The sequence below is a fragment of the Eulemur rufifrons genome, chromosome 9 (assembly GCF_041146395.1).
Source record: "Eulemur rufifrons isolate Redbay chromosome 9, OSU_ERuf_1, whole genome shotgun sequence".
Classification (NCBI taxonomy): Eukaryota; Metazoa; Chordata; class Mammalia; order Primates; family Lemuridae; genus Eulemur; species Eulemur rufifrons.
In genome coordinates, this window is record NC_090991.1 from 7,456,082 (window position 1) to 7,483,111 (window position 27,030).

The following is a 27,030-nucleotide window of genomic DNA, read 5'->3' on the forward strand; positions in this document are numbered from 1 at the left end:
TAATTATTAAATTCTATAATGTTGAGTTAGCCAGAGGTGCCTGTTGTGGTCTCACGTGAGACCACAGTTGACACATTCCCTTGCACACGAGGACCTTTTGTGGCTATAATCTAGTGATTCCCTTCATTTGGGTGAAACATTTCAATAAGTCCTGATTTTTATCAGAACCTACCCAATTAGATTACACTAGTTGGACAAATTTATACTTAGTTGGTAGAAGTTATGTTACTTGGTTTGTTATTTTGTTCTAGGGAACAATATAATTTGCAATATGTTTAATTTTTGTGTGATTTTTTTAGTTTCATCATGCTTTTATTTCCTGTAATATTTTATTATGAAAAACTTCAGACATACAGTAGAAAAATTATAGTTAACATCAGTCTATCTGCCACCAAGGTTTCACTATTAACATTTTATTATGCTTGTTTTAGCACATATTTATCCATATTTCCATCCCTCTATCTTTCCATTCACCCATTTTTCAAAGTAACTTGTAGATATCAGTACATGTCCCCTTAATACTTCAGCATTCACCTCATTAGGTAGAGTTTGATATATATTTACAGTTTTTTCTTTTGATGTAAAATTTACATACAATGAAATATACAAATCTTAAGTGTACATTTGCTGTGTTTCGATAAGTGCTTACACTTGTGCAACCCAAACCCCTGTCAAGGTATAGAACATGACCATTACTCCAGAAAATTCCCTTTTCCCCTTCCCAGTTAATTTCCAGGCTCCCTGTTCTTGCAGAAGCTCCCACAGTTCTCTTTTTTTCTATTTTAGTTACTTTTTAAAAGTGAGGTTAGAGCAAGAGAATATAAAATATGAGGACAAGTTGTGGGTGTAGTTCTGCCAGAATAGAATCATATTTTTGTGGAATGTTTATATCTGGTCAGACCATAGTTAATACTATCAGTATTACTTTTCACTTGGTGTTAGTGACTTAGAGTGAGATATTTCCATTCTTTTACTCTATAAATAATGTTGTGATGAGCATCTGCCTATGGATCTTTATACACTGCATGATTATTAATAGCCAAAATTAGTAGTATCTTCTTTTATCTGAACCAGATGAAACATTGGTTCTTTGATGGCATGAATGGGTCACAGTTTTTCACATGCCCTATATTTCCAACTAAATGCAATGTTTAAACAATATCCAGAAATCTGCACAGCTTGCAGCCCTTTGCCTGAAGAGGCAACATCAGTCATTAGATGGCCTGGTCCTGACCCCTTGGCAATTTGAGAGTGGACAGAAGACAGGTTTTGCTCCAGGCCAACTGCTAAGGCCTTATAGGCAATATCTGGTAAATGTTCCAGCCAAATAGAGGTGTCTGACCCTTCTTATTACTTTCCCAGAGGCTGGAATTGGGGTCCTAAGGCGAAATCCAGTTGTAAATAACTTTTTCTTCATTTGGAATATGAAACAAACAAAAAAAAAATGTATTCTTAATCTAATCATTTAAATATGTATCAAAAAGAACAAGCAAGCTGGATTTCTCAGCAAAGACTCTCTAAGCAGGTGACACACAGGTGTTACTCTTTCCCTGTGGTCTCCTTCAAAATTAGGTGTTATTAGACAAAAACCTGATTAAAACCTGGTTATATATTGCCTTTTTAATTCAACTTTCCTGAATGAATTTGCTAGGTTGAATGTTACTCTTAGATTTATTTGTCACTTACGTGGTTTTCTCATTTATGTTAATTTAACCATATCCGGTCAATGTACATTTTTCTTACTTGATTAAACTCATTTCGAACAACGAATATACAATATAAAACAATACTGGGACTGGGTGTGGTGGCTTACATCTGCAATCCCAGCACTTTGGGAGGCTGAGGTGGGAGGATTGCTTAAGCCCAGGAGTTAGAGACCTGACAGGGCAACATAGTGAGACCCTGTCTCAAAAGAAAGAAAAAAAAGAAAGAAAGAAAGAAAAGAAGGAAGGAAAGAAGGAAAGAAAGAAAGAAGAAGGAATGAAGGAAAGAGAAAGAAAGAAAAAGAGAGAGAAAAAGAAAATTCGCCAGATGCAGTGGCACATGCCTGTATTCCCAGCTACTCAGGAGGCTAAGGCAGGAGGATCACTTGAGCTCAGGAGTTTGAAATTGCAGTGAGCTGCCTGGGTGAGACCCGGTCTCAACAACAACAACAACAACAAAAAGACAACAAAATTGGATATTTATGTATTAATTTTCTAGTAGTTTCCTAATCTCCAGTATTGCTTCTGGGATTTCTATTAAAGGAATATACATATATACATATTCAACTTCTATTAAGAAATATGTATAATTAGAAAAGGAGGCTTACAGCCCTTTACATAAGACTATGAATATATCAACTGTACACATCAAAGAATGGGGGCGGGGAGACTAAAAGTCCTTTAAGCCATTTCTTGGTACAATTCCAGTTCCCAAAGAACTGGAAAACAGAAATGAGGCACATACAACAATGACATTTAGATAACCGAAAATGGTTGGGAACCCTACTGGCAGGTACTGGAATGAAGTGTCAGAAAATTGGTCCAATAGAACTGTTTGGTATCTGTTCATCTTGCATTGAGAGCTTGGTGATGACAGGATACTGCATTTGGGACATTTGCCAGCCAACTACAGGGCTGTTGAAGGCTTTTTCCTGTATGCCAAAGTAGCCAAGCCAAACAAAATACAAAACTATTTCATTGAGGTGGGGAGGTTCCCTATTTTTCTGCATCGATCTTTTCTAATTATTGGCAAGTTGTGTTGATGCTTTGAAAGAAGTATTTCATTTTATGTTTGATATTCCTCTAGGCATTAAAATATAAACCCTAAAGTAAAGAAAGCTACTGTGCAACCTGCACCTTAAAAGGAGATAATATTAGGGAGCCACTATGGCTTCTCCTTTTCTTTGTCATTTGTTGTATCTCTTCCCATCTTCCTGGCAGCACTATGCAGAAGATGTAGATAGAATATTTAGCCTGTACTGAGCTGAAAAACTTGGATAGGAACTTTTCCTGTCTGGTTCTGATAAGATTTCCCCTTCAACAACATCACATTTAGGATGCCCCAGGACCAACAAGAGCAGGGTGGGGATTTGGCAATGTTTATAGTGACCTAGAGATATCACTTAGTCAGCTAAGCCCTCAGAGGAGAGAGTTCTGGAAGCTTCTCCACATAAGTATATCTACCTGCACTCACCTTCAGTTTGCCGGTATTGCCTCCCACTTGACTTTTATGGCTAGTCACTGTTAGAAGCTAAGCAATCAAGGTGATGGATGAGGTTGGGTTTGGAGCAAGAAGGCAGGGCCAATTTGAAGTGGGAAACATTGGCAACGTGCTATGAGGAAGGTCCAGCATCAGATAAGGTCTGGATGGAAGGAGTTTTGAGAAGGATATCCAAGTATAGATTGTGCAATGCTTCCAAAGGGCAGAAAACACCCAACTCTATGGCTTAGATTCTTTGGGATGTAGGATAGCTGATCATTCTATTACAGGAAGCAAGACTGTCCAGAAACTCATGTCTTAGCATTCCAAGTACATGGCAGTTGGCCCAGAAACCCCTAGCCTCATAGAGGACTATTTTTTCTGCTTTTAGCTGATGCCTTCCTAAAATAAAAGTCTTTGTGCAAAGCACTGAAAGAAATCTGATATTGTTTTCTAGGGTTATCATTTTATGTACTTATAATAATAACTATGGCTGGTCTTATATAACATATAGAGGATTTGGGGGAAGGAATCCAGTTTGTTGGGGTGAGGGGATGGTGATATAGATAGTTTTGAGAGGCCAGGGAGAGTTGGGTGCTTAAGACATGCTTCTCAAATTTGGTGTACATATGAGTTACCTGGAGATATTAAAATGTAGACACTAATTTAGTAGTTTTGGGATGGGTCCATGAACAACACTTTCGGTAGCACCCCCTTAGGACTCCTCCATGCAGGGAGGTGTAGAGCCTTGGGGTATTAGGCAGTGTTTAATAGGATCTCCAAACTGTATCCAAAGCTATAGCTAATTCCCCTCTGGAAGCGATGTGTCAGCGACTGGACAAGAAGCATGACCTCTGGGATCTCTTTCAGCTTTACTTTTCTGATTTTGAGTTCTGAGATTCCAAAAAGGGATTCTAAAACTTTTGGGGTCACGTACCTCCGTGGAAATGATGAAAGCTGTGTGTCCTCCTCCCCCCCAAACGCACACGCACTGCTGATGCTGCAAACCCCTTTAGGCTCCGCGGACCTGTAGCCCTGGTCCAGGAATCCCGTCTGCCTTTCTGGTCGAGCACTCTGACCCGACCAGGGCGGTTCGGCGCTCAGCGGCTGGGGCGGGCTGCCCGTCAGGCGTGGGGGCGTGTCCGGAGGCGGGCCCGGGGCGTGTCGGGGCGGGGCCAAGGCGGGCGCAGGCCGCGCCCCTCGGCCGTGCAAGAGGCCGAGCTTGCTGCATTGCAGCCGCCGCGGCGCCGCTCGGCTCCTCACTCCCAACAATGGCGGCTCCGAGCCCGAGCGGCGGCGGCGGCTCCGGGGGCGGCAGCGGCAGCGGTACCCCGGGCCCCGTAGGGTCCCCGGCGCCGGGCCACCCGGCCGTCAGCAGCATGCAGGGTAAGAAACGCGGCCGCGCCAAGACCCCGATCCTCTCTCTCGGCCGTCGGCGCCGTCGCGGCCTGCCCCAGCCGCCGCGGACGCCCCCGGACCCGGCTGAGGAAGCCTCTGGGGCCGGCGGCGTCTCCCTCTCTCCTTCCTTCCCGGCTTCCCGCCCCGCTGCTGGCCGCCTCCGGCCCGGCCTGGATTCGGGCTCCGGCCTGCACAGGCCCGGGCCGCGGCCTCTGCCTGCGCTCGGCCCCTCGGCCCTGCCGGGCGCCCCGCCGGCCCGCGGGGCCCACCTGGTCCGGGACCGCCCCCGCGGCCGCCCCCATCGCGGTCGCCGCTTACCTGGCGCCCGCCCGGCCTCCGTTTCCGGGAACGCGCTGGCCGGGGGCTGCGGCGGGGCAGGAGGCGCCGCCGGGCCTGGCTGCCGGTCCCTGCCGCCTCAGGTAGGAGGCGGCGGCGGAGACGGCGGTCCGGGCCCCGGCGCCCCTCGGGCCCGCCGCCCCAGCGCGGCTCCCTGCAGCCGCAGTGGGACCCGCTCAGGGCCATCTTGGTTCTCGCCAGGACACCTCGGGAGCCGGACCACCCAGCTGACCTCTAGGCTCCAGGGTCCTCTTGGAACCTACGTTCTCATACTTTTGCAGGGTTTCTGTGCTCTGGAAGGGGCAGGGGTGGCGGGCGGGCGGTTGCTCAGGCCTGTGCCACCTGTAAGGTAGGCAGACAGCCATCGGCCTGGGCATTTTGTTCCAGACCAGAGATTTCTGTGTTAGCATTGCAAGCAGGGGATGGGGCGGGGGAGGGGAAGAAAAAGAAAAAAACCATAGCAGACGACGATTGAGTTCAGTCTAAATGGAGAGATACAGGAAATAGGGAGGCAGGGGTCAAAGTGATACTGTGGTGTCTGGACATCAGAGGCAGCTCTCTTAATTAATGGCTTTCCCCACTGGGAGTACTTATTAGCTCTGTATGGCTTTTGACAGGGGGTGTCGTGAAAATGCCATGCCCAAGCCCGTTAGGGACCGTTTCCTTAAATTTACTGGGGAATTTTGAGTAGTAGTGCTATTTTTAAAACAGGGCATCTCAGAAATCTCTTGACAACTTTAGCAAGCTGCTTATGTTGAATTATTAACAGAATTGGTCGAGATAATCTGGTAGTCAGTGTGACCATGGTTACTTTTTGATTAAACTCTTCCTAAAAGGCACCTTGTATTTAGTTAAGTTCAACCGATTATTGAATATTTCATGTGTATGAGAGCATGCTGTGATAGGATTAATCTTTACAACCTTGTTTCCCTCCATATGAGATAATTTTAATATACATAAAAAACAGTAATAGATATGTAGACAGGATGATGTCAGAGCTCAGAGGACACTTTCTGTGTAAGCCCAAAGATAATTAATTTAAATTGAATTAGTTATTGGATGCCCGCACAACACATACAGATGAAGTACAGGATTGGTTTCCTGACTGTATGGCTTTATAATCTAGTTGGTGGTAGGGGGCAATGAAACAGCAAAATGACAATTTAGGATTATATTGCTTGTCCAAAGTGGGCGACTTATAAAGTTTATAAAAATAACTCAAGGGTTTTTTTCGGGGGGGTGGGGAATGGGAATGGGAAGGCTGACAGTTTGGAAAGCTGTATAAATTTTTTTTTTTTGGTTCAGAAAATAATTGTGCATCTGCCACATGTCAGGCACAGTACTCCAGTGCTGAATTTATAGAGAAGAGTGAATTGGACAGTCTTTGTGATGGCACTTACCCTTCTGTGAGGATGGGGGGAGGAAAGGCTCCGCAGGTAAATAAGAACTTCTAATTGAGAAAAGTGGTGGAGGTGGCAGGCTGGGTTTTGTGAGAGAAGATGATAGGGGGAGGGCAGTCTGCTTGATAAGATGTTCAGAGAAGGCCAGTCTGAAAAGCTGACCCTCTTTACTGGAAGAGGGTTCTAGGCAGAGGGAACAATGTGTGCGAAGGTTCCAAAACAGGGAAGAGCTTCGAATGTTCTAGGAATGCAGTGTAAGTTGTTTGGTTAGAAATTATCCTGATGCTCTCCGTTCTCCCCTCATTCCTATATTTTGATACCTGGTAAACTAAACTTTCTAATAAGCAGAACCCATTTTAAAAGGGAGAAGAAGGACCTAAGACCTTTCTTTGAATTATTGTTGATTTTTTTTTTATCAATATTGTGTCTAGCCTTGATTGATTCAGGAATGTGTTCATTGGATCTTGTTCTTGAATCTCTTTTGATTACTCAGAATGGAGAGAAGCACTTGAGATTCTCAAGATGTTGTCTAGCACTGTCCAAGTTATAGGTTGAGTTTAAGTGGCAATTTGGAATCTTTTTGTTTGTTATGTTAGGGTCAAACCTTGCATACCGTACTTCATCTACCAAGTACCTTTTCTGGCTTTAGATCAGACTTCGCAGAGTGGTCCTTCGATGTTTGGTATACTGGCACTCCTTACCCTCAATCTGGTTCTACTTGCCACCCAAAAAACTCCCTTTCTGGAAGTTTTTGATGACCGTGTTCTTTCAAACACCAGGATTCAGTTGTGGGACATAAGGAATACGTTTCATCCAACAGACATTGGACATCCTCCTGTGTGATAAGCACTATATTGGGCACTGGATAACTTTGTATACTTTTTCATGGCTTGACATTCATGGCCCAAGAGTGATCCAAGTTGAGAACCATTTTTGTAATATCATAAAAGGCAGAGCTCTGCAGTCCTAGGTTTGAATCCCTTCTTAAGGACTTATGTATGCTTTTTGTGACCTTGGGCAAGGTACTTAACTTCTCTAAGCCTCAGTTTCTCAGTTGGAAAGTAGGAATTATACTTACTTCACAGATACTTTGAGAATGCATGTAAACATGGGACCGGAATACTAAGGATGCAGTACATGTTAGCTGTCATTGTTAGCAGCAACAATATTGTTATGTTCTCATTCATTATTAGTAAATAAGTCCATAACCCCTCATGATCTACCACACAGTTTTTTTAATCTTCATTATTACTGGTTCCTACCCTTCTTTCTAACCATTGTTGATTTAACAATTTTTTGTTATTGAGCAAATCCTTCAGGATATCCTAGGTGAGACTTTATTCTACTTCATACTCCAAATCTTCTATCTTTTCTGGATTTTCATAGTCTCAAATGAATTATAAGGTGAATGATATGAAATAGAAATCTCTCTATAAATTTGCTCTACTCATTTTTTTCATGGGGCAGTAGATGGCTGGAATGGGATTGTTGATGAGTTCTACTTTATAACAGTCCTCAAAAGACCTAGTTTTGGTTACATTTTTATACTAACAGTTGTGGCTTCTAATCTGGCCATTGTTTTTCTTTTAACATTTTTCTCACTGTCCCTCAGATAATGGAGAGTCGCTGCTAATTTTGTTATTACTCATATATTTGATTGTTTTCACGCTTTCTCATATCCATTCACAAACACACCCAGTCTTTACAAGTTGAGTAATTTTATGCTTTGGTTGTTTGGTGACTAAAAGTGGCAAAATTGTAGATCAATTTGCCAAGTTAGGTGAATGGTTTTATAAAAATATATTTGACATTAGGATGAGTTTGCATTCGAGGAAGGAAAAAATACTCAAGCTACTGTGGGATATAATTTTATTCTTAATGTTTCATCAATAATTTGTCAATGTAGGTGAATTTAATATGGAGATTTCTTGCATATTAGGGTCAAGTGCTATAGAATAGTATGATTCTTGGTCCAAGAAATTTTAGTAAACTTAAAGTATGGAATTGGCTTGTAACATTCAAGAACCTTCCTAGCCATGGCTTGAATTTTTTGTTGTGTTAAATCAAAAGCTCAGTGAATTTAGCCAGGCTAGTGTGAAGCATGTGAAGAGAAGCAGATCCCACTACACCAGGTAATTAATCTCAGGTGAGCAAGTCTTATGTCTAGCAAATAGTATTAGATGGTGTCACTGTTGGCATGTGGAGAATAGCATATTCTGGGCAATAGAGCTTGCCAGTTAGTTGAGAGTTCAACAACTTCTATAATGAAATTGCATAGGCGGGATGATTTCTTCTCTACCAGTAGCTGGTAGCAACTAACTTTCCTATTGCATGTACTAGTGTTTAAGAAACAAAGGATGTTGAAGTGGAGAGAGCACCGGATTTGAACCCAGAAAGTTGGGGTGAAGGTATCTTCTCTTCTGGATATAAGCTCTGTGACCTTGGGGAAATTACCCATTTGTTAAAATCGCAATAATACCTAACTTATAGGGCTGCTGTGAAAATCACATTATTAAATTGGTGCATGTGAAAGTGCTTTGAAAATTATAAAATATCCATAAGTATGTAAGGATTGTTAATAAACATGGTTGTTTACTTTAGTTACTAGTTACCCAAAACGTAATAGATTTAAAAGATCTCTTAAACAGAAATTAAATTTATTATAGAAGACTTAGAGCAGGGAAAAATAAAACCTTTCCTTAAACTTAGGTAGCTAAGAAATGTCAGTTGTTAAAAAAGATGTTTTCTTAAAATGGTTAGAATAGTTTATTCTGAAAAACACAGCCATTTGTAAAATATATATTATAAGAAATAGTTATAAAGTATATGTCGTAGGTGTCTTTGATTCTCTTAATGTGCTGATCTAGGCAGTTTTTTCGTGTTCTTTCCGTAGGTCTTAAATATAGGTTTATAATAGAAGACTTCTGGACTAGTCTAGTCTTTATCTGTTTACCCTTAGCTGAGCATTTTTCATATATCAGTTTAAGTAAAAGTATGATAGATTGGTTCTACTTTAAAAAACACACAGAAAACTTTAATGAAGTGTTTCTGTTAAGAAAAAGTGAAGTAAGATTTAACATCAGCGTGGTTTTTTCCCAGTAATATTTGAATATATAAAATATATATGAAATACCCTGCTTTTGATTATATTTGACTCTTTTTCTATTTTTACCAATTAGAATGTGGTTTTCAAGAACCATAGGAGGCCTTTATCTTAATTTTGAAGAACTGAATTTTGCAGACGGTGAAGAGTTCCAAACCTTTGCTTGTTTTTCCCAATGTGTTACATGTCCTTTCTTTTACTATTTATTAAACATAACCTGATACAAGTCCAGCTCAGCAAATTTGTTCCTTCTCAAAGCACATATTGTATTTCTTATATGTTCCCTTAAAAATGAGAGCAACTCTAATATTAAAAAAGTAGAAAAACATCTTACTTTTAGAATACATATATTCTCACATTTTCCTGTAATGTATCTTATCAGAGTGAATGTGTGCTGAAACTTAAGATGGAACGTTAGTTAATCCTGTATTTTGAGTCCTTTTTTTTTCTTTTTTTATAAATTTCTGTTCTTTTACACCATTTCTTTTACCTAATTTGAGAAGCTAGATTGATTGGGGCCCATAGAGTTTTTCTTATTTTTAGGGAACTGGATATCATAATCAACTCCATCCTCCATAATCTAGGTCAGTCTCCTTATAATCTCTAGGAGATAGATGGCCCAAATGATAAACCTGAGGAACTTTAATTCAGATTTAAAGAAGGGGAAACTAACAGTTAACACAACTGGTTTTCACTGTCCTTAGCTAATTTGATGATCACAGCCACTCCTTCAGGGTAGGTGGGCATAGTCCCTTTCATAGATTAGGGAATTGACTTTCAAGTTAAGTAATTTGTTTTAGTAGAGGGAGGTTTTCATCCAGCTGTGTGACTGGTAGCCTTTGCTCTTCTCATTACTTTACTACATGGGATATCCGAGTTCTCTTTAAGACATTTTAGCCATTCAGGTCTGAAAGAAGAATCTTTGCCAGAAGTGATGCAGATTCAGGAATAGAAGCACGAGATTATTTTAGGTTTCAGTCAGGGGGTGGAAGCTGTAAGGCACCTTCTGGGTTGATTTTGGAGCCTTGGTGTTCTTTATGTTATAGAATCCTAAACTTGCAGAGAGGGTTTACAGTGACATTTTGAATCTGGAGACATCTTAATTGGGAATCTGCAAGTAAGTATTAATAGAAGACTTTAATTACAGGAGACCAGTATAGATTTGAAAAGTAATAGAATCCTCTTAATACTATATATAACATAAAAGGAACTCATTTAGTATAAAAGATAACAACATATGTTGCCATTCTGGCTAAATTTGTTGTCTGGACAAATTACTATTTTTGCTAATGGGCATGGGTTAGCTTCTAACCTTTTTCCTCCAACTTCAGAAAATCTTCAGGTGTCTCTTCACACTCTTGGTTAAGTTGGGGATTTAATGTGTACTTACAGAAAGGGATCAAGGAAAAGGAGCTATAGGTTTGGCCTAACTTGTGGCTGTTTAGTGAGAGGAAACATTGGTCAGTAGATAATATGACTCAAGATGGGCCTTTTGAAAGAAGAAAACAGTTACATTGTGTGCAGCTTGATTCTTCAAGAACAACACATCGTTCCTCACCACGGGGAAAGAGGATTGCTATGGACACCACAGCAGCTTTTTCAAGCTATATTGTATCTCATCTTACCCAAAATCGCTCAAATAAAATTTAAAAAAAGGGAAACTAAGAAAAATGTTGTCAGACATCTCTCTCTATATATATGTGACATGCCTATGTCTATTTATTTCCTGGCTTTGCTGAAAAATAAGTGACATTAAGTGACTCCCCTCATGCTTTTGGCAGTTTACCTGGGATCTAGGTTGGGTGCCTGTCAAGGGGAAGTACCCATCTTTGAGGGGTTGTTAGAGTCTTCAGGACACCAGGCTGTGCCTAGGAATGGTTGTGGTAGAGGTGCACAGAGTGGGGTGGGGATCCCCAGGATCCGGCTTGGCTTGGCTTTGCTTTGCTTTGCTTTGCTTTCCTTTTCTTTTTTTTTTTTAAGAGATGGCTCACTCTATTGCCCAGCCCAGGCTGGAGTGCAGTGGCTATTCACAGGTGTGATCATAACCCCTGCAGCCTTGAAGTCCTGGGCTCAAGCAATCTTCCACTTTCGTCTCCCAAGTAGCTGGGACTACAGGCACTTGCCACCACACCCAGCTAAGGGAGTCGTTTCCTTTTAACTCTCTCAAAATGGCTGGGAATGAAAGGAGAAGGACTGGTTTTGTGTAGGTTAAGCTGGTCTGGTGAACACCTAGGAAAGGTCGGGAGGGTGCCGTAATTATTGCTCATCTGAGGGAGAGACCAGGAATAATAATGAGTGATAATAATAGCCTGCTCTAGTCTGGGCTCTTTGTTGGACATTTTATGTATATTTTCTCATTTAATCATCACAAATCACCTTGGGTATTATTCTGTTTTATAGATGAGGAAATTGAGACTCACAGAAGTTAGATACTTGCCGAAACTCACATAATTTATAAGTTGCTGTGCCTGAGTATACATACTGTGCTTCATTGAACAGGCTCGAGAAGACAATATGGCATTTGGTTACATAGCCAAAGAGTAAATAAATAAGATGGTCATTGGCCAAAGGGAGAAAAATAGCTGGCATATGAGGAGGAGAAGATCCTGAATTTAAAAAACATGGAAAAGATTTGATTAGTATTTTATAAAGTCATGACTGGTTCTGGTTGATGCAAACAACCTAGAATTACTAAATTAGGGTGGCTCCCTTTTGATAAAGTTTGAGAAAGTTCAAGTAAGGAAATCTAAAGAAATAACCCAGCAGAAAATAAATCTTGTGGCATTCACTCTAAGAACAATGAAAATACAAATTAGGGCAAGTTTAGATAACTCCTTAAATTTAGAGCCATGATGATGTTCTTTGGGTAGCTGCAGTTTAAGGCACATGCCTTAATTTTGAGGTTGAAGTTGGAAGGCATCAAACAAGAGTCTTCATGCTCGTGACAGAAGGAAGACTTTGTAGCATGGTCTATGGACATGACTCAGTAAGGCAGCTCTGATTTTCTGTAAGTGTGGGTTCATATGGTAGTTCATAATATACTTTCAGCAGTACAAAACTCCAGAATGTCCAAGGAATCAGAAGGGACTACTGAGGAGGTGGGGAGACCACTTATGCCCTGCCTCTTCCCTGGTTTATGCTTTCAACCTAAAGGAAGGGGAATGGAGATTACTGCAAAACCCCATGAGGGCTATTACACAAGCAAAATTAGGTTTAGAAACACTGTTTTCAAACTCTACGAGATGATTACTTGATATTCTTAACTTTATATGAAAATGAGAAAACTAGTGTTCAAGTGAAATGACTTAAGTTTCACAGTTGGAACTACAATTCTGATGTCTGACACTCTTCATTTTGTTTTCTACTCTATCAAATACTCTCTGCCTTTTGTTTTTATTAATATATACATCCTAAGCAGCCTCTTAGACTAATAGGTACTACCTCACTTTATTTGGTAAAAACAGTAAACTGTAGATTTTGATTTATGGCCATATAAAAGATCTCAAAATTGAGGTAGGAGGGTGAGAATGAGGGACAAATGCAGGAACGAGGGTGGGAGAGACCTAGAGAGAAAGAGGGAGGAAAAAATCTGCATATAGCTTTATTTCTTTTGTAGGCTTACATACATTCTGTGCTATGTATCTTGGTATTTATTCTTGGAAGGATCTAAGAGTTAATTAAAATAAACTTGCCTGGGCCAGGAACAATGAAAAAGACTCACATTTGCCCCCACTTACAATAGGGAAATTTAAGGGAAGGATCATGTAAAATTAAGTCCCAGGGTACAGGTAGCTCACCAGGATATAAAAAAGTAAGGAACACAAGACAAATTAGCTGGTTGCTATCAACAGATTAAACTGATGTCTAGTGTTCCCAGACATGTAGGAATTGGTAAGTGAATAGGGAGAAAGAATTTAGGAGACAAGGGAGACCTCAAAAATTGAACATATGTGAGTGAATATTAATGGACTTTATAGCATAGCCACAGATTTGCATTTTGTAGAGTTGAGGGTTTGGAAATTTTCCTCGCTTTTCTTTTCCACCATCTTTCTCTTGTACGAAATTGTTGGTGGTTCCCTTCACCCTTCCCTGCTCTTTGGATGTAATGAGCTAGTGGAGCTATTTGGTACTTTCCCACATGTATACTGTAAGCACTAACTCTATGACTTTTGCAGGTCTTTTTCTTATATTTGTATATAGTCTTTTAGAGGTACAGAGAGACGTAGCTGGAAACGCTTTTTACCTGATTTAATTGATAAAAAAGTTATAGAATTGCCAAAGAGAAGGTGAGCCATTATGTTCCAGTTAATTTAGTTCTTAGTTGCCACTGGTCTCTGCGTTAGTTACCAAGTCTTTTCTTAGTGAGAGATAATGCAGAGAGATAGATGTTTGTATGAGACCCCAGAATCCATTCTCCCGGTCACTTCATCCATATTTAGATAAAAAGAGCAAGTCTGTATTTATGCTTTAAGAATTTCATTCCCCTGCTTTTTTTTAGCTACTTACATTGAGTCCATACTGATGACAGAACTTCAAATTTTGAGAATTTTTTAGCACTTAAGCTGGGGGCTTAGCTTCTAATGTGTTAGAGCAGTAGTTGGTGATATTCTACTGTTCTCAGTCATATACTTTTTAACTTTCTATTTGTGATACATTTTATTCTATACCTTCTGTTTTACATAATCTTACATACAGATCCAACTTATTTCTTTTTCATGTATCTTTGAAATTTATTTTTCTTGCTCTTTTCACCATTCAAATTCTTCACCTCTTCTCTCACCTTTTCACCTTTTCTTTTTGCTACCTGGTAACAACCATTCTTCACAGTATTTAGAGCTACAAAGAGAAAAGTAACAGTTGCTTTAAAGTTGAGTGTTTCCACAGTCTCCTCTTCAGCTGTGGTAGGAGGTGAGTTTTACCTCTTCTCTTCCAGTGGGATGGGGAGAAGACTTGCCTGCTGCGTCCAGTGAGCCCTTTTCTCTTGACTTGTGCTCAGCTCCTTTTGCCTGGTAGGAGGCCAGCTGGCTTTTAGTTGCTTAGCCTTATAAGACCCACGGATCTCTAATTTTTCTTTCTGAATTCTGTTCCTGCTGCACATTTGGTGGGGCAGCATATTGACCTTCAGTGGCAGAGAAAACAGGGCCATTTCAGATTTGCCCCAAGGACTTCTTTCCCATGAAGTCTCTCCCTGCCCACTTCTTCCTGCATTGTCATTTGTGTCTTTAGGTAGTCAGCAGTGGGTGACTTTTATGGTGACCAAGGGTACCATCATGTCAGAGAGCTCCATTAGGACTTTTCACTTTTTGTACATTATTGATATCTTCTTAAAATCCTAGGAATTTTGATAACCAGATGGGAAAGACTACTTAAACATATCCTTCCTTCAGTACTAGCTCTTTTTCCTACAGGTTTTCATTGAATTTATGTAAACACAAACTCATTCTAAATTTACTTCCCCCATTTTGTTCCCCAAAGTAATAATATACACAAACATAGTCTACCACTAAGAAAACCAGATATTCACTAAATAAATTAGAGAGTGAAAGAAAGCTTTTATTTTAAATGTATTATTTACTGAGTACATTTTATTAAAAATTACGTCTATATACAATATGTATAAGATATAACCAGATCTAATTGGATTTGGAAGATGTGTTTATGTTTCTAAGGGGAATTCACACGTTTTTTTCCCCTGTAACTTCTGAAGTCCTACTTTGCCTTATCATTCCTAGAGATGCCATCTTTTTTTCAGGCCCATTTTAGAAGAATTTTAGCCCCTGTTCAGCAGTTTACCGTCTCATCATTTGAAGTTAGCCAATTGACTAGAAAATGTTGCTTTATGTGTGTTTCACAATTTAAGAACTATTAAAATTTTTGAATCATGAGTGATAATTAATCATGGGTAGTTCTAAATCAGTCATTTGAATTAGCAAAATAACTTGTAATACATTATGAATTTGTAGGTTGAAAACATTGAAAAAATTGACAACTATCTTAAAAGTATCTGTTAACTTCTAAGAGCTAATAGCAATTCTTTTTATTGAATAGATATGAAAAATAAAGATTAAGATAGTGTAACAGAATTTAAACTTGATTTCAGTTCCATACTACGCAATACATTGAAAGACCTTGAGATTTTAAAGAACGCCCATGTGTTGGTGTTGTCTCTGGTCTGCTGCTGTCTCTGTCTGGTGGGGGTAATATGATTTGAACTGGTCTTGAGTTAGCTTTATTCAAAATGTAATATAAAAATGCAATGTCATGTTCTAATTTCAGTTTGTTTGATTTACAGTAAATGAACTGGAACTTATCTCTTTTACTTTAGGCTTTCAGATAAACTTCTGTGAAAAGGCACAAAGTAAGCTACAAATTTTATGATATTATGCTACTTATTTTTTTCATATCCATCTTGGTATTGGGAATGTATCCTCTATTGTTTCAACTAACCAACCATGGCAATTTTACATTAAAAGAGCTTCCATTTTTCATTCTTTTTTGAAATATAAAAAAAATTTATTGTTATATTCTTGGTTATAAATTATTCTTGTTTTCACTTGAAATAAGAGCAAGATGTATATAGGTATTCAGATGTATATAGGTACAGAAAGATGTATATAGGTAGGTAAAAATGTATATAGATATTCAGACTTAACCATAATTTAATTCACAAGTTGAAGGAAATTCATTTTAAGACTTTGTTGCAAAAAGTATATAGCTATATTCAGAGATCTTGTGCTTTAAAATTGACTTATTTTAAACCATACATTGAGTGCATTTTAATTTTTTTTTTTTTTTTTAAACAAAATTGTTTCTTTCCCTTCCTCTTTCCCCACCATTCTGTATTGGAACATTAGTCTTCATAGAATATAGAATAGATTTTCTATAAAAAAAAGCAAAGTTTACTGGGGAACAGACACGCCTGGAGCTCTGACTTGGGGGGAAAGGCGGTACAGGAGCAACATATGTAACCTGCAATTCTGTATCCCCCATAACAAGATAAAATAAAAAAAAAGCAAAGTTTATAAAGTTAACACAAATGTGTTTTAAACTTAAATGTCATTTGTATAAAGTGCAGTTAAAACAATCCCATCTCAAGGAGACTACTCCCTCCAATTAATGTAAAAATGTCTCAAAATCTAAGTAGTTTTAGCTTCTGCTTATTTATTTATGAACTAGTGAAGAATAGTGACCACTCTTTGATATGTATCATTCTTAAGTAAATTGGTTCAAATGAAAAAGTTTAACTTGGAGAAAACATTTCTGCTACATTTTAAAAATTTTTTTGATGAAATCAGAATGCTTAGTTTCCGTTGGCTGACCATTGTGACTCCCTTTTAAATGTTGTTAGCAAAAATGTATTTCTTGAATGGTTCAGCCATGATGTACATATATAATAAATAATAGAGATAAGGTAGCCAGGCCTTAGGATAAAAAATTTTAATTCGTCTATTACTGTTACCCTTCCCTTGCCTTAAATAATAAACTAAAATTAGTATATGATTTCCTGCCCATAGTGAACCTACGTATATATGTATATCTATATGTAATGAAGTTACAACTGCTATTTTATGCTGTGTTTTAATTGTAATATATTCACTGTGATAATTTTTAGCTTTCATTTACATTTTAACATAAATACTTCTGTTTAATGTTTAATGTAACAATTTTTAGCTTTTATTTATATATTGACATAAAGTCAAATTTAAGGAAAAAGTCCTGACTTTTTAAGAATTTAAAATTGTATTCACATTATTATTCTTTTCTGTAACTTAGTTCTATTGTGGGCTTAAAACAAGAGAAACATTGATTATATTAAGTTTAAACTTGTGTATGTGATGTCTATAAGTAGTTCTGTAGGTAGATTATAAATGCCTTTGGATTTTCTAAAAGGTTCTGTCTTTTTTTATGGTTATAGAAATGATAGGTTTGTAGTATAGCCTGCTCTGATACATATGGAATCTAACAAGAGAGGCTTGGGACAGCAGAACCCTTTGGAACTTAATTATGTTGTGCTAGGAACATATGTATTCCTGCTTTGACACTTGCTTTTGGTTGCCTTCAGTTTCTTCACACTGTGGCTGCTTTCTCCTGGCTTTTCACATCTCCCTTTCTGTTTCTCCCTCTTCCCCTTGGGTGGCTCCTCCTCTTTATTTTCCAGCTATTGGGATTCAACACAGTTAAATTCATTCATTCATGAGGCACATATTAGACACCTAGGAACCACACAGTGAGCAAGATTCTTGGTACAGGAATGAATAGAGTAGGTCCCTGCCCTTAGCAGGCTCGTAATATAGTGGACTAGAGAGTTGATCCTTCATTGATTGTAAGTGTTCAATCATTGATGCCACATATAGATTGATTAGTGGCTGGAGCCAGGGTGAGAGTGGTGCAGGAGCTGATGTGTACTGGGTACCTTTGCTCCTGCTGTTCTCTCATGAAAGAGCTGTAAGTGTCATAGTCACTGCTTTCTTGATTGTAGACCGACCACATTCCGGAGATCCAGTGGTGGGCCTACCCTACTTTGGAGTTAAGCAGAGCTGTCTGTGCTGGTTTGGATCTCAGTGGAAAACTCAAGGAATGGGAGCACATACATCAGGGAGGGGAGGAGTTGGTAGGGATGGCCAGCCCCAAGTTGACAGCATTTATTTTTATACTATCAGTTCCTATATTTTAGTATAAATTTTCAGTTGCTTACATATATTAACACTTTCTTCCAAGGCTGGTTCTGTGATTTGCATAACTTTAAAGTGCAATTTTGTAATGTTTGCAGACAATCTTCTGGTTTGCTCTGGAATACAAACATTACTTTTATGTTAAAAATGGTCACTCATTTCTTTAAAAAAGAAGGGCTTGGAATCATCAAAGGAGTGATTTCTCCTCTATTGGGGCACACTTTAATTCCAGAATCTCCAATTTTATTCTAAGGGTGTTTTCGGAGTTATCAGATAAACTTGTATTTAATTCATCAAAAATAATTATTATATAGTAGTTATAGGAGGAGATGGGGCAAAGAGCACAAAATTAGATATTGTTAAAGTCTGGTAAGTTTTGAGTATTGACTGCTTCAAGTGCTCAGTTCTCCATCACAAATCATAAAGATTTATTGTAAGTTGATTCTGATGACTAATGGAAGCTCTGAAGGATTAATTTTTTTCCATTGTTTGACTTTCACATAGTTTTTGTTCTTTATATTGCTACATCACGCTATTCTAATCAGTTTATTACAATTGCCTGTTATAAGTTAGTAGAGTTTTATTGGAGATGTGTGCATATGTGTGCATATGCAACAAATAGAGATTACATATTTAATTCGGGAACCAGATTTCTATAGAAATTCAATGAAAATCCACTCTGCACCTCATCGTCTTCCTTTTTATAGATTATAGTTTATGCATTTATCTCCTCTTTGGTTTTCTAAATATATATGTTTATTTAAGATAATATATATTTATTTTAGATGGTAAGCAAATAAAATTTAAGTTATATTTAAGACAACAGTGTCATATTTCTTTTAATACTGTTGGATCAGTGGATTTTTTTTGGAATCTGAGTATAAGAATACTTTAGGGAAAAACTATCCATTTGTAAATGTAAAGTTGTAAGTGTAGAGCTCCTACATTAGAAGGTTGATTAAGTCATTTAGAGATAATGCTTTTGTACATGTAAAGGTATTTATGTGATTTATGACCAAGTTTGAATTATCTCATTGGCTTTAATGAGCTATCTTGTAAACACAACTCTTTAGAATATGATTTGCTTGCTTTTATTTTTTTTTTTTTTTTTTTTTTTTTTTTGTTGAGACAGAGTCTCACTTTGTTGCCCAGGCTAGAGTGAGTGCCGTGGCGTCAGCTTAGCTCACAGCAACCTCAGACTCCTCGGCTTAAGCGATCCTACTGCCTCAGCCTCCCGAGTAGCTGGGACTACAGGCATGCGCCACTATGCCCGGCTAATTTTTTCTATATAGATTTTTAGTTGTCCATATAATGTCTTTCTATTTTTAGTAGAGACGGGGTCTCGCTCAGGCTGGTCTCGAACTCCTGACCTTGAGCAATCCACCCGCCTCGGCCTCCCAGAGTGCTAGGATTACAGGCGTGAGCCACCGCGCCCGGCCTGCTTGCTTTTAAAACTAATTTTTTGGGGTGGGTGAGGATTTGCCTAAAAACATAGTTTGTGTTTTTTTTCCACCAGCTTCCCAACTACCAAAAAATTACTCTTCTGAAATGTCTTAATGTTTATTCTGCACAAAGAGCAATTGAGTTGCCCTATGTGTACCACTCACAACAGAAGCCCTTCTTTTTTTAGAAACAGTTTTTGAGAAATGCTTTTATAAAGTCAAATTTACTTTAATGTTTTCAGCATTCTAATTTTTTTTTTTTTGGATGAAAATTATGACCCATTAAGGATTCTTGGGCATAGGAATTTTCCTCAGAAAATGCCTAACAATCCTTTGCTAATCATAGTGAGAGTAGTTAGGACTTCGGCAAATACTCTTTTAATAATTTAGTTTTTAGATGAGGGCACTTTTATCCTTTTTTTTTTTTTTCTGTACTGCAATGTATTATCAGTTCATGGTGGAAAAGTTCTTGAGCTGTAAAGGGTATTTGGGATAGTGTTGTGTGTCTGTAGCTTTGCTTGTTATACTTTTGGTGGCTTTAAAAACTTTTTGTGACTTTTAAAAATTATTTAACTTGGGAATGTTTACAGAGATATAGGATCTTTATTTAGAAAATTATATGGTCCATAGCTGACTGTTATCCTTGATGTCACTAATTGAAATTAGACTATAAGTTGTGGTGGGTTTTGGTGGCACTTTGTGCACTATTAAAAAACTATTATTTTCTTTTTCAAAAATATCACACATTAAGCTTCTCCAAATCATTTTTAAGGTGCAATATCTGTTAGAAACCTTCCTTCTCATAGCAACAGAAGTCATTTTCAGGAAGCATTCATGTTCTCTCCATTTCCAGTGTCAAAGACAATTCGGCTACATTCTCTTTGGAATGGTATAAGGGGAATAGGTGAATCTTGACTCTGCCAATTTACCGCTGCTATAATTCTTGGGCTTTAACTAGTATAAAAACTGTTTTTCCAAGCAGTTGGACTTTCCAATTGGCAGTTTATCATGTTCCCCTCCCCCCCCCCATAGTGATGGATATAGTGGATGTCAGTCTAGCTTATGACCCATCCTAAAAAGTCTTACTTATTTATTTTTTTGGAGACAGAGTCTCGCTCTGTTGCCCAGGCTAGAGTGCTATGGCATTAGCCTAGCTCACAGCAACTTCAAACTCCTGAACTTAAGCAATCCTTCTGCCTCAGCCTCCAAAGTAGCTAGGACTACAGGCATGCACCACCATGCCTGGCTAATTTTTTCTATATATTTTTAGTTGTCCGGCTAATTTGTTTCTATTTTTAGTAGAAACGAGGTCTCATTCTTGCTCAGGCTGGTCTCAAACTCCTGAGCTCAAACGATCCACCCGCCTCAGCCTCCCAGAGTGCTGGGATTACAGGCGTGAGCCACCTCACCAGGCCTAAAAGTCTTATTTTTCAACTAACTTCATCATATGTATAAACTTAAATAAACTGCACTAACTTCCAATAGCAGCAAATGTGGTCATTTTGCTAGTTGAACTTTACCACTAGCAACAAAGTGATGTTTGACAAAACTACTGTGGTTGAACAAAACAGAATGGAAATGGTGTACAAAGTTTTTAACTGAGTACCCAGTTAAAGTGGTTTCAATTTAGCTTATAAATTTAGGGTGATGGTTTTCACGTAAGGTGCAATGAATATTTGAATTCTCACTACATGGTTTTATGAGTGTTCTACAAATCTAGACAAAAATATCTAGATAAGAAGATGCTTTGAAAGAAACTTGTGACATTCATCTTAGTGTTCTTCTCTTTAGTTTGGTAGAACTGCCAAAAGAACATTTATCAGAAATGAAAATCAAATGAATGCAAGCATTTTCACTCCCCTTTAAAGAAGCTCTTATAAGGATAAGTAAACAAAAGCACAAATGTAACAGTTAACAAATCTGTATGTACACCATAGATAGATAGATACAGATATTACCAGCGATAGGAAGTGCTGGGATCTTTAAAGGTGAATTAAATCTGGAGCCTGCTCTGAAGAAGTGTATGGTCTTTGATAGGTTGAGCATGTATAGAAAGCTATGTGGTAGAAGTAATAATAGATAATTCTAACTGTGTGCCAAACCCTGTTCTAAGCACTTAATATTAACTCCTTTACTTGTCACAACAACCTTATGAAGTAGGTATAATAGTTATCATAGATGAGGAAACTGAAGCACAGAGGTTAAGTAAAATTTCCAAAGTCATACAGCTAATGAGTGGTGGAAATGTGTAACCTTGTCTGCTCACAGGTTACATGTTGTAAACCATTACATTTTACTGATTCTTAAAAAAAGAAGTGGGTGTTCACAGGAATGATTTTCTAAACCAAACCGAATATTAATAGCTTTTGAGGTATCTTCACTTACAAGTGATCATGAGCTCTTAACCTACTATTTATATCATTTCTGATTTTCTGGCCCCAGAGAGTTTCATAATATTATCCAGTAAGCCTTACTGAACATTAAAGTAGAAAGAATTCCATCTTGTGGCTCTGAAGCTAGGGACATAGGGGACCTACCACAAGGGGAAAAAATGTTTAATAAAAAACTAAAACTCTTCTGGCCTAGACAGATAGAGGAAATTAATTGCTCTAGGATTCTCAAATGACTTGTGTGCCTGGGACCAAGACTCCGGTCCTTCAGGGCATTACCTTCCCTGTACTTGGGAATCAGATTTAGTCATGAAAAGTCAGTTTGGTGAGGATAGAAGTAAACGAGAGTTCTCCTCCATGATTAAAAAAAATTCTGATAAACTATTTGTGTTCCAATTAGCAGTTAACTTTTTTAGTGACCAGAACATTGTTGTCCTATAGGTGTCATTCACCCTTCAGCAGCAATAATTTCTTAACCAGATCTTTTTTACTATTCCTATTGACATCCATCTTTTAAGTTCTTTAAAACCCTTATAATGTTTTAAAACAGATTTGCTTTTGATTTTCTTTCTTGGGTCATTTGTAAGTAACAAATTAGAAACATTTCAGTCACAATATTCTCATGTACTATATATACATGAAGTAGATAGGATGCAACGTACCTTCTTTGAGTGTCAGTCACTCTCTTGATTATTCTTAATTTAGTCTAATCTTTTAAAAACCTCAATTTGTGGAATACATTTACAGGCAACAAATAATTCTTAATTGTGTCCCCCAAGAAATGAAAGTGTTGTTCATGTCTTAATGTTTTTGAGATTGGGAGATATTTAATGAGGATCAAAAAAAAACTGTTCAGGTGGTGGGTCACACCTGTAATCCTAGCACACTGGGAGGCTAGGGTGGATCATTTGAGCTCAGGAGTTCAAGACCAACCTGAGCAAGAGCGAAACCCCCATCTCTACTAAAAATAGAAAGAAACCAGCTGGACAACTAAAAATATATAGAAAAAATTAGCCAGGCATAGTGGCACATGCCTGTAGTCCCAGATACTCGGGAGACTGAGGCAGAAGGATTGCTTAAACCCAGGAGTTGGAGGTTGCTGTAAGCTAGGCTGACGCCACGGCACTCTAGCCTGGGCAACAGAGTGAGACTCTATCTCAAAAAAAAACACAAACAAACAAAAAACAAAACAAAAAAAACTATTCACATAGGAAGAGAGGAGTATAATAGTGCTATAGTTATTGCTTATACTAATACAGTAATAGCTTTGTGTAGAAGATGCCTATTCATTTTCCACCTTTTTTGTTTGCTTTTGTAGTAACACAGTTGGATTTTAATTTAAATTGGACTGTAAATTGTTACTTAAAAATATCTTAAAAGAGATTATATAGTCTAACTCAGCACTGAAATAGAAAGAAAGTGGAATATAGAAAAGAGTGCCACGTCGTGCAACTCATGGCAGTTAAAAGGCCAGATATCTTTTTTAAAGCCAGGAGATGGATGATTAATTCATGTGTCATGAAGTTCTGTCATTAGGAGCACTTCTCTAGTAAAAGCTTCTGGCTAACTTTTTCAGAAAACCTACTTAACTTCTAGTTATACGTATTTTGATTAATGGGGAAAAAAATGAAACAATAAATTGGACACATCAAGGAATAGAGGTAAAACACACTATTGATTTCTGAGTGAAACTATGTCCTAAAGGCGTTAAATCAAAAACTTGAGCTTGAATTCCGTATTAATTGAAGATACATTTGAGTTCCTATGACTTGCTGGGTGCTGTTATGAAATGTTCTGAGTCCTTGGACCCATTGGAGTATTCTGTCTAATTTCCAATGGTCAGAAGTCATCTCGATGAATATTTAGGTTCTGAATGTGAAGAATGCTGATGTTCAAATGTTGATTGTATTTCTGAAGAAGGGGTTATTATTATATAGGTAAATATAATGTACTGTTGATAATTAAACATTCTATACATTGATGGTGATCTTTTTTCCTCCTCCTCTCCCATTATTAAATTATTGCTGACATTTGGTAAGTATTTTAGAATTGGGGAAATTGTCTTTTAAATAAAGCTTTACTTCAGCTTTAGGTAGGTAGTGCAAGATGCCTTACTTTCCACTGCTTTAAAGCTATAATTAGTTTGTATTTTGAGTGCAGGTTGTCCGTAGCTATCAGTGCAAATGGTCAGTAAAATTTAGCCTTACTGACATTTAAAGGTGCCATGTGGTGGTAACAGGTTACCTGAAGGCTATCTAAATGGTCCTAATTAAGTTAAAATATATACAGAATTACGTATGTGAACTAAATTGATTCTTCTTTTGCCTTTCTGGATTCCTAAGAACATATCATGGTGAAAACTAGACTTATTATAGGTAAAGTTTTATATGGTGGTGTGAATTTTTTGCTTTGAGGATGAGGTGATTGGTCAATTGGGTAAGAGAGTCAAATGTGCCCTGGAGAGTGGAGAGAAGTCAGCTTGGAATAAAAAAATATTTAATAACTGTGATCCATTATGGAGCCAGATACAAAGAAAAGGAAGGAAGGTAGATTCAGATTTTCCTGAGCAGGGTAATGTGGACATATATGCTCATTCTTTGCTTTAAGAAGATGTTCTTGAAATCAAGAATCTGCTAGGTATTTGAAGGACATCTGTCTTGATAATGCTTAATGATATTTTCTTTTTTTCCTTTTATTTTTTTTAGAGACAGAGTCTCTGCCACTCAGGCTGGAGTGCAGTGGCACAATCATAGCTCACAGCAACCTCAAACTCCTGGGCTCAAGTGATCCTTCTGCCTCAGCCTCCTGAGTAGCTGGGACTACAGGCACACGCCACCACACCCAGCTAACTTTTTAGTTTTTTCGTATAGAGATAGGGTCTCGCTATGTTGCTTAGGCTCTTCTCAAACTCCTGGGCTCAAGTGATCCTCCTGCCTTGGCCTCCTAAAGTGCTGGGATTACAAATGGGAGCCACTGTGCCCAATCCTTAATAATATTTTCATATCATATCAATATTTTCATATCAGCTATTGACATATGTGAAATTAGTGTCAGATCCCACAAGGGAAAGGGCTCATTGCATCAAGACTGTCCTCACTTAAGATGCCAGCTGCAAATAGGATGTCCAGGATACCCACACTTCTGCTTGGATGACTACAAATTTGGGGGTCCCCACCTGCCAAGTTTGATAATTTGGTAGAATGGCTTACAGAACTCAGGAAAGCACTTTACTTACTGTTACTGGTTTTTTATAAAGGATACAGCTCAGGGGACAGCCAAACGGAAGAGATATATAAGGGGTGAGGGGACAAGGAGGTGGCGCAGAGCTTCTATGACCTCTCCAGGCACACCATCCTCAATGTATTTTATCAATCTGGATGGTCCCCAAACCCTGTTGTTTAGGGGTTTTTATGAAGGTTTCATTAGATGGGCATGATTGATGATGTCTTTGGTCATTGGTGATTAAACTCAGTCTCTAGTCCTTTTCCCCTTCTTGAAGGTGGTGCGTGTGTGTGTGTGTGTGTGTGTGTGTGTGGCGGGGTGGCAGCTGGAAGTTCTAACTGTGTGTGTGTGTGGGGTGCGGGGTGGCAGCTGGAGGTTCTAACCTGTAATCAGCTGGTTGGTTTTTCTGGTGACTCTCCCCTTTCTAGAAGTTGTATAGGGGCCTTCCAAGAGTCACCAGACGCTTGCATAAATTCAGATATGGTTACAAGGGCCTCATTATGAATAACAAAAGACACTCCTGTCACTCAGGAAATTCCAAGGGTTTTAAGATCTCTGTGCCAGGAACCCGGGACAAAGGCAAAATATATTTTTGATTATACCGCAGGTACTTCTGTAGCAAAACTACCTTGCACGCATAGGCCCACAGCTTTGAGTCTGTAAGGTTTCTAGGAGGGTTAATCTGTAGTTATCTGGAAAGAAGAATGGGAGCCGAATATCATTTTAACTACCATGTGGTTGGTTGATTTTCTGTTGTGAAAGGATTGACAAGGCTGTTTCCTTTGAGCAAATTGGTACTTTCCCTATGAAATTGCCTGCATCTTACAGCTTTCTTTATCCTAATCTATATGCTAATGAAGTTCATATAGAATTGAAGTCCAAAAGAGTTAATTACTCACCAGTCTGGCTTTCTTACATGGTTAATAATATTATTCTAAGTAAACTTTCCAAGAAGTCAAATTTGGTTGTTTTGGTAGCTCTTCAATTTTTGTGCTGTTGTGAGTAGTTTACCTGTCAGCTGAAATATAGATCTCGGCTGTGTGGCCTGGGCCATTTACTAGAGCTCTAGGTCATTCATTGTCCTTTAGCCAAGAACAGACTTGTTTTTCTTTCATTGCGTTACACAGGTATTTTTTTTCATCACATTATGGCACATATAAAAAAGGTTTGGAAGGAAGTACTGATTGAAAAAATACTGATGGTATAGTTATAAAATAGGGTTAATGTGCTTATTTCATTTAGAGTGGTAGAAAGTTAAAACAGAGTGGTAATAGGATGTTATGGGAAGGAAAAATAAGTGTTTCAAACCATGTTAAAAAACAAACAAAAAGAAGGAAAAATAAATGTGAACTAAGACCCATGGGCACTTTGGTTCTTGCTAGAGTTCAAATAAGAGCTTTCTCCATTCTTGGGAGAGTATCTGTTACTTGCCACTGCCTTTGTAGTGAGGTCAGGCTAGAAGCCACTCTGTGGACTCTGAGATACTGATGGAAATCAGAACAAGTCTATGACCTCCTGACACAGCTTTTGTAAGTTTGCAAATTATGTTCCTTGTCCCAGTAGAAAGATGGCTACCAAAAGGTAAGAGTCAGTTATGTGTATGGTTTTCCAGAAATCTGAAGATCTTGCTACGTTGTAAGTTAGGAACTTAAAACTTTGGGGTACTCATGAGGAGCTTAATTAGAATGTTGAGGAGTCTAATTAGGAGGCAGAGGTTACCATAATGGCATGCATATTACAGAGTAAGAGATCACTGTTGAGTGTTCTACATAGAAAATTTTGTTGATGTTGATCAGTATAGGGTTTGTGTCTCACTTATCCCCATGGGTTCTTGTTGATATGTTCACAGATTTGAGGCTTAAAAACATAAATACCCTGTGTATT

The 27,030-nt window shown here is 38.3% G+C and overlaps 1 protein-coding gene and 1 non-coding gene across 3 annotated transcripts in view; one reads left to right on the forward strand and one right to left on the reverse strand.

Moving 5' to 3' along the window:
- Positions 1 to 4,407: 4,407 nt before the first annotated feature.
- Positions 4,408 to 27,030, forward strand: part of MAP2K4 (mitogen-activated protein kinase kinase 4) — a 123,045-nt gene continuing 100,422 nt past the window's right edge. The window contains exons 1-2 of one of the 2 annotated variants that reach the window (XM_069483265.1): positions 4,440 to 4,569; positions 15,746 to 15,778. In XM_069483265.1, coding sequence (XP_069339366.1) covers positions 4,455 to 4,569; positions 15,746 to 15,778 — 148 coding nt within the window. In that variant the 5' untranslated portion in view covers positions 4,440 to 4,454. Of the gene's footprint in view, positions 4,570 to 15,745; positions 15,779 to 27,030 lie in introns of both variants that reach the window. The other variant, XM_069483266.1, reaches the window with a different exon arrangement.
- On the reverse strand, positions 19,556 to 19,715 carry LOC138392774 (U11 spliceosomal RNA). The gene has a single exon (XR_011235050.1). It is a non-coding gene; the product is annotated as a U11 spliceosomal RNA (small nuclear RNA).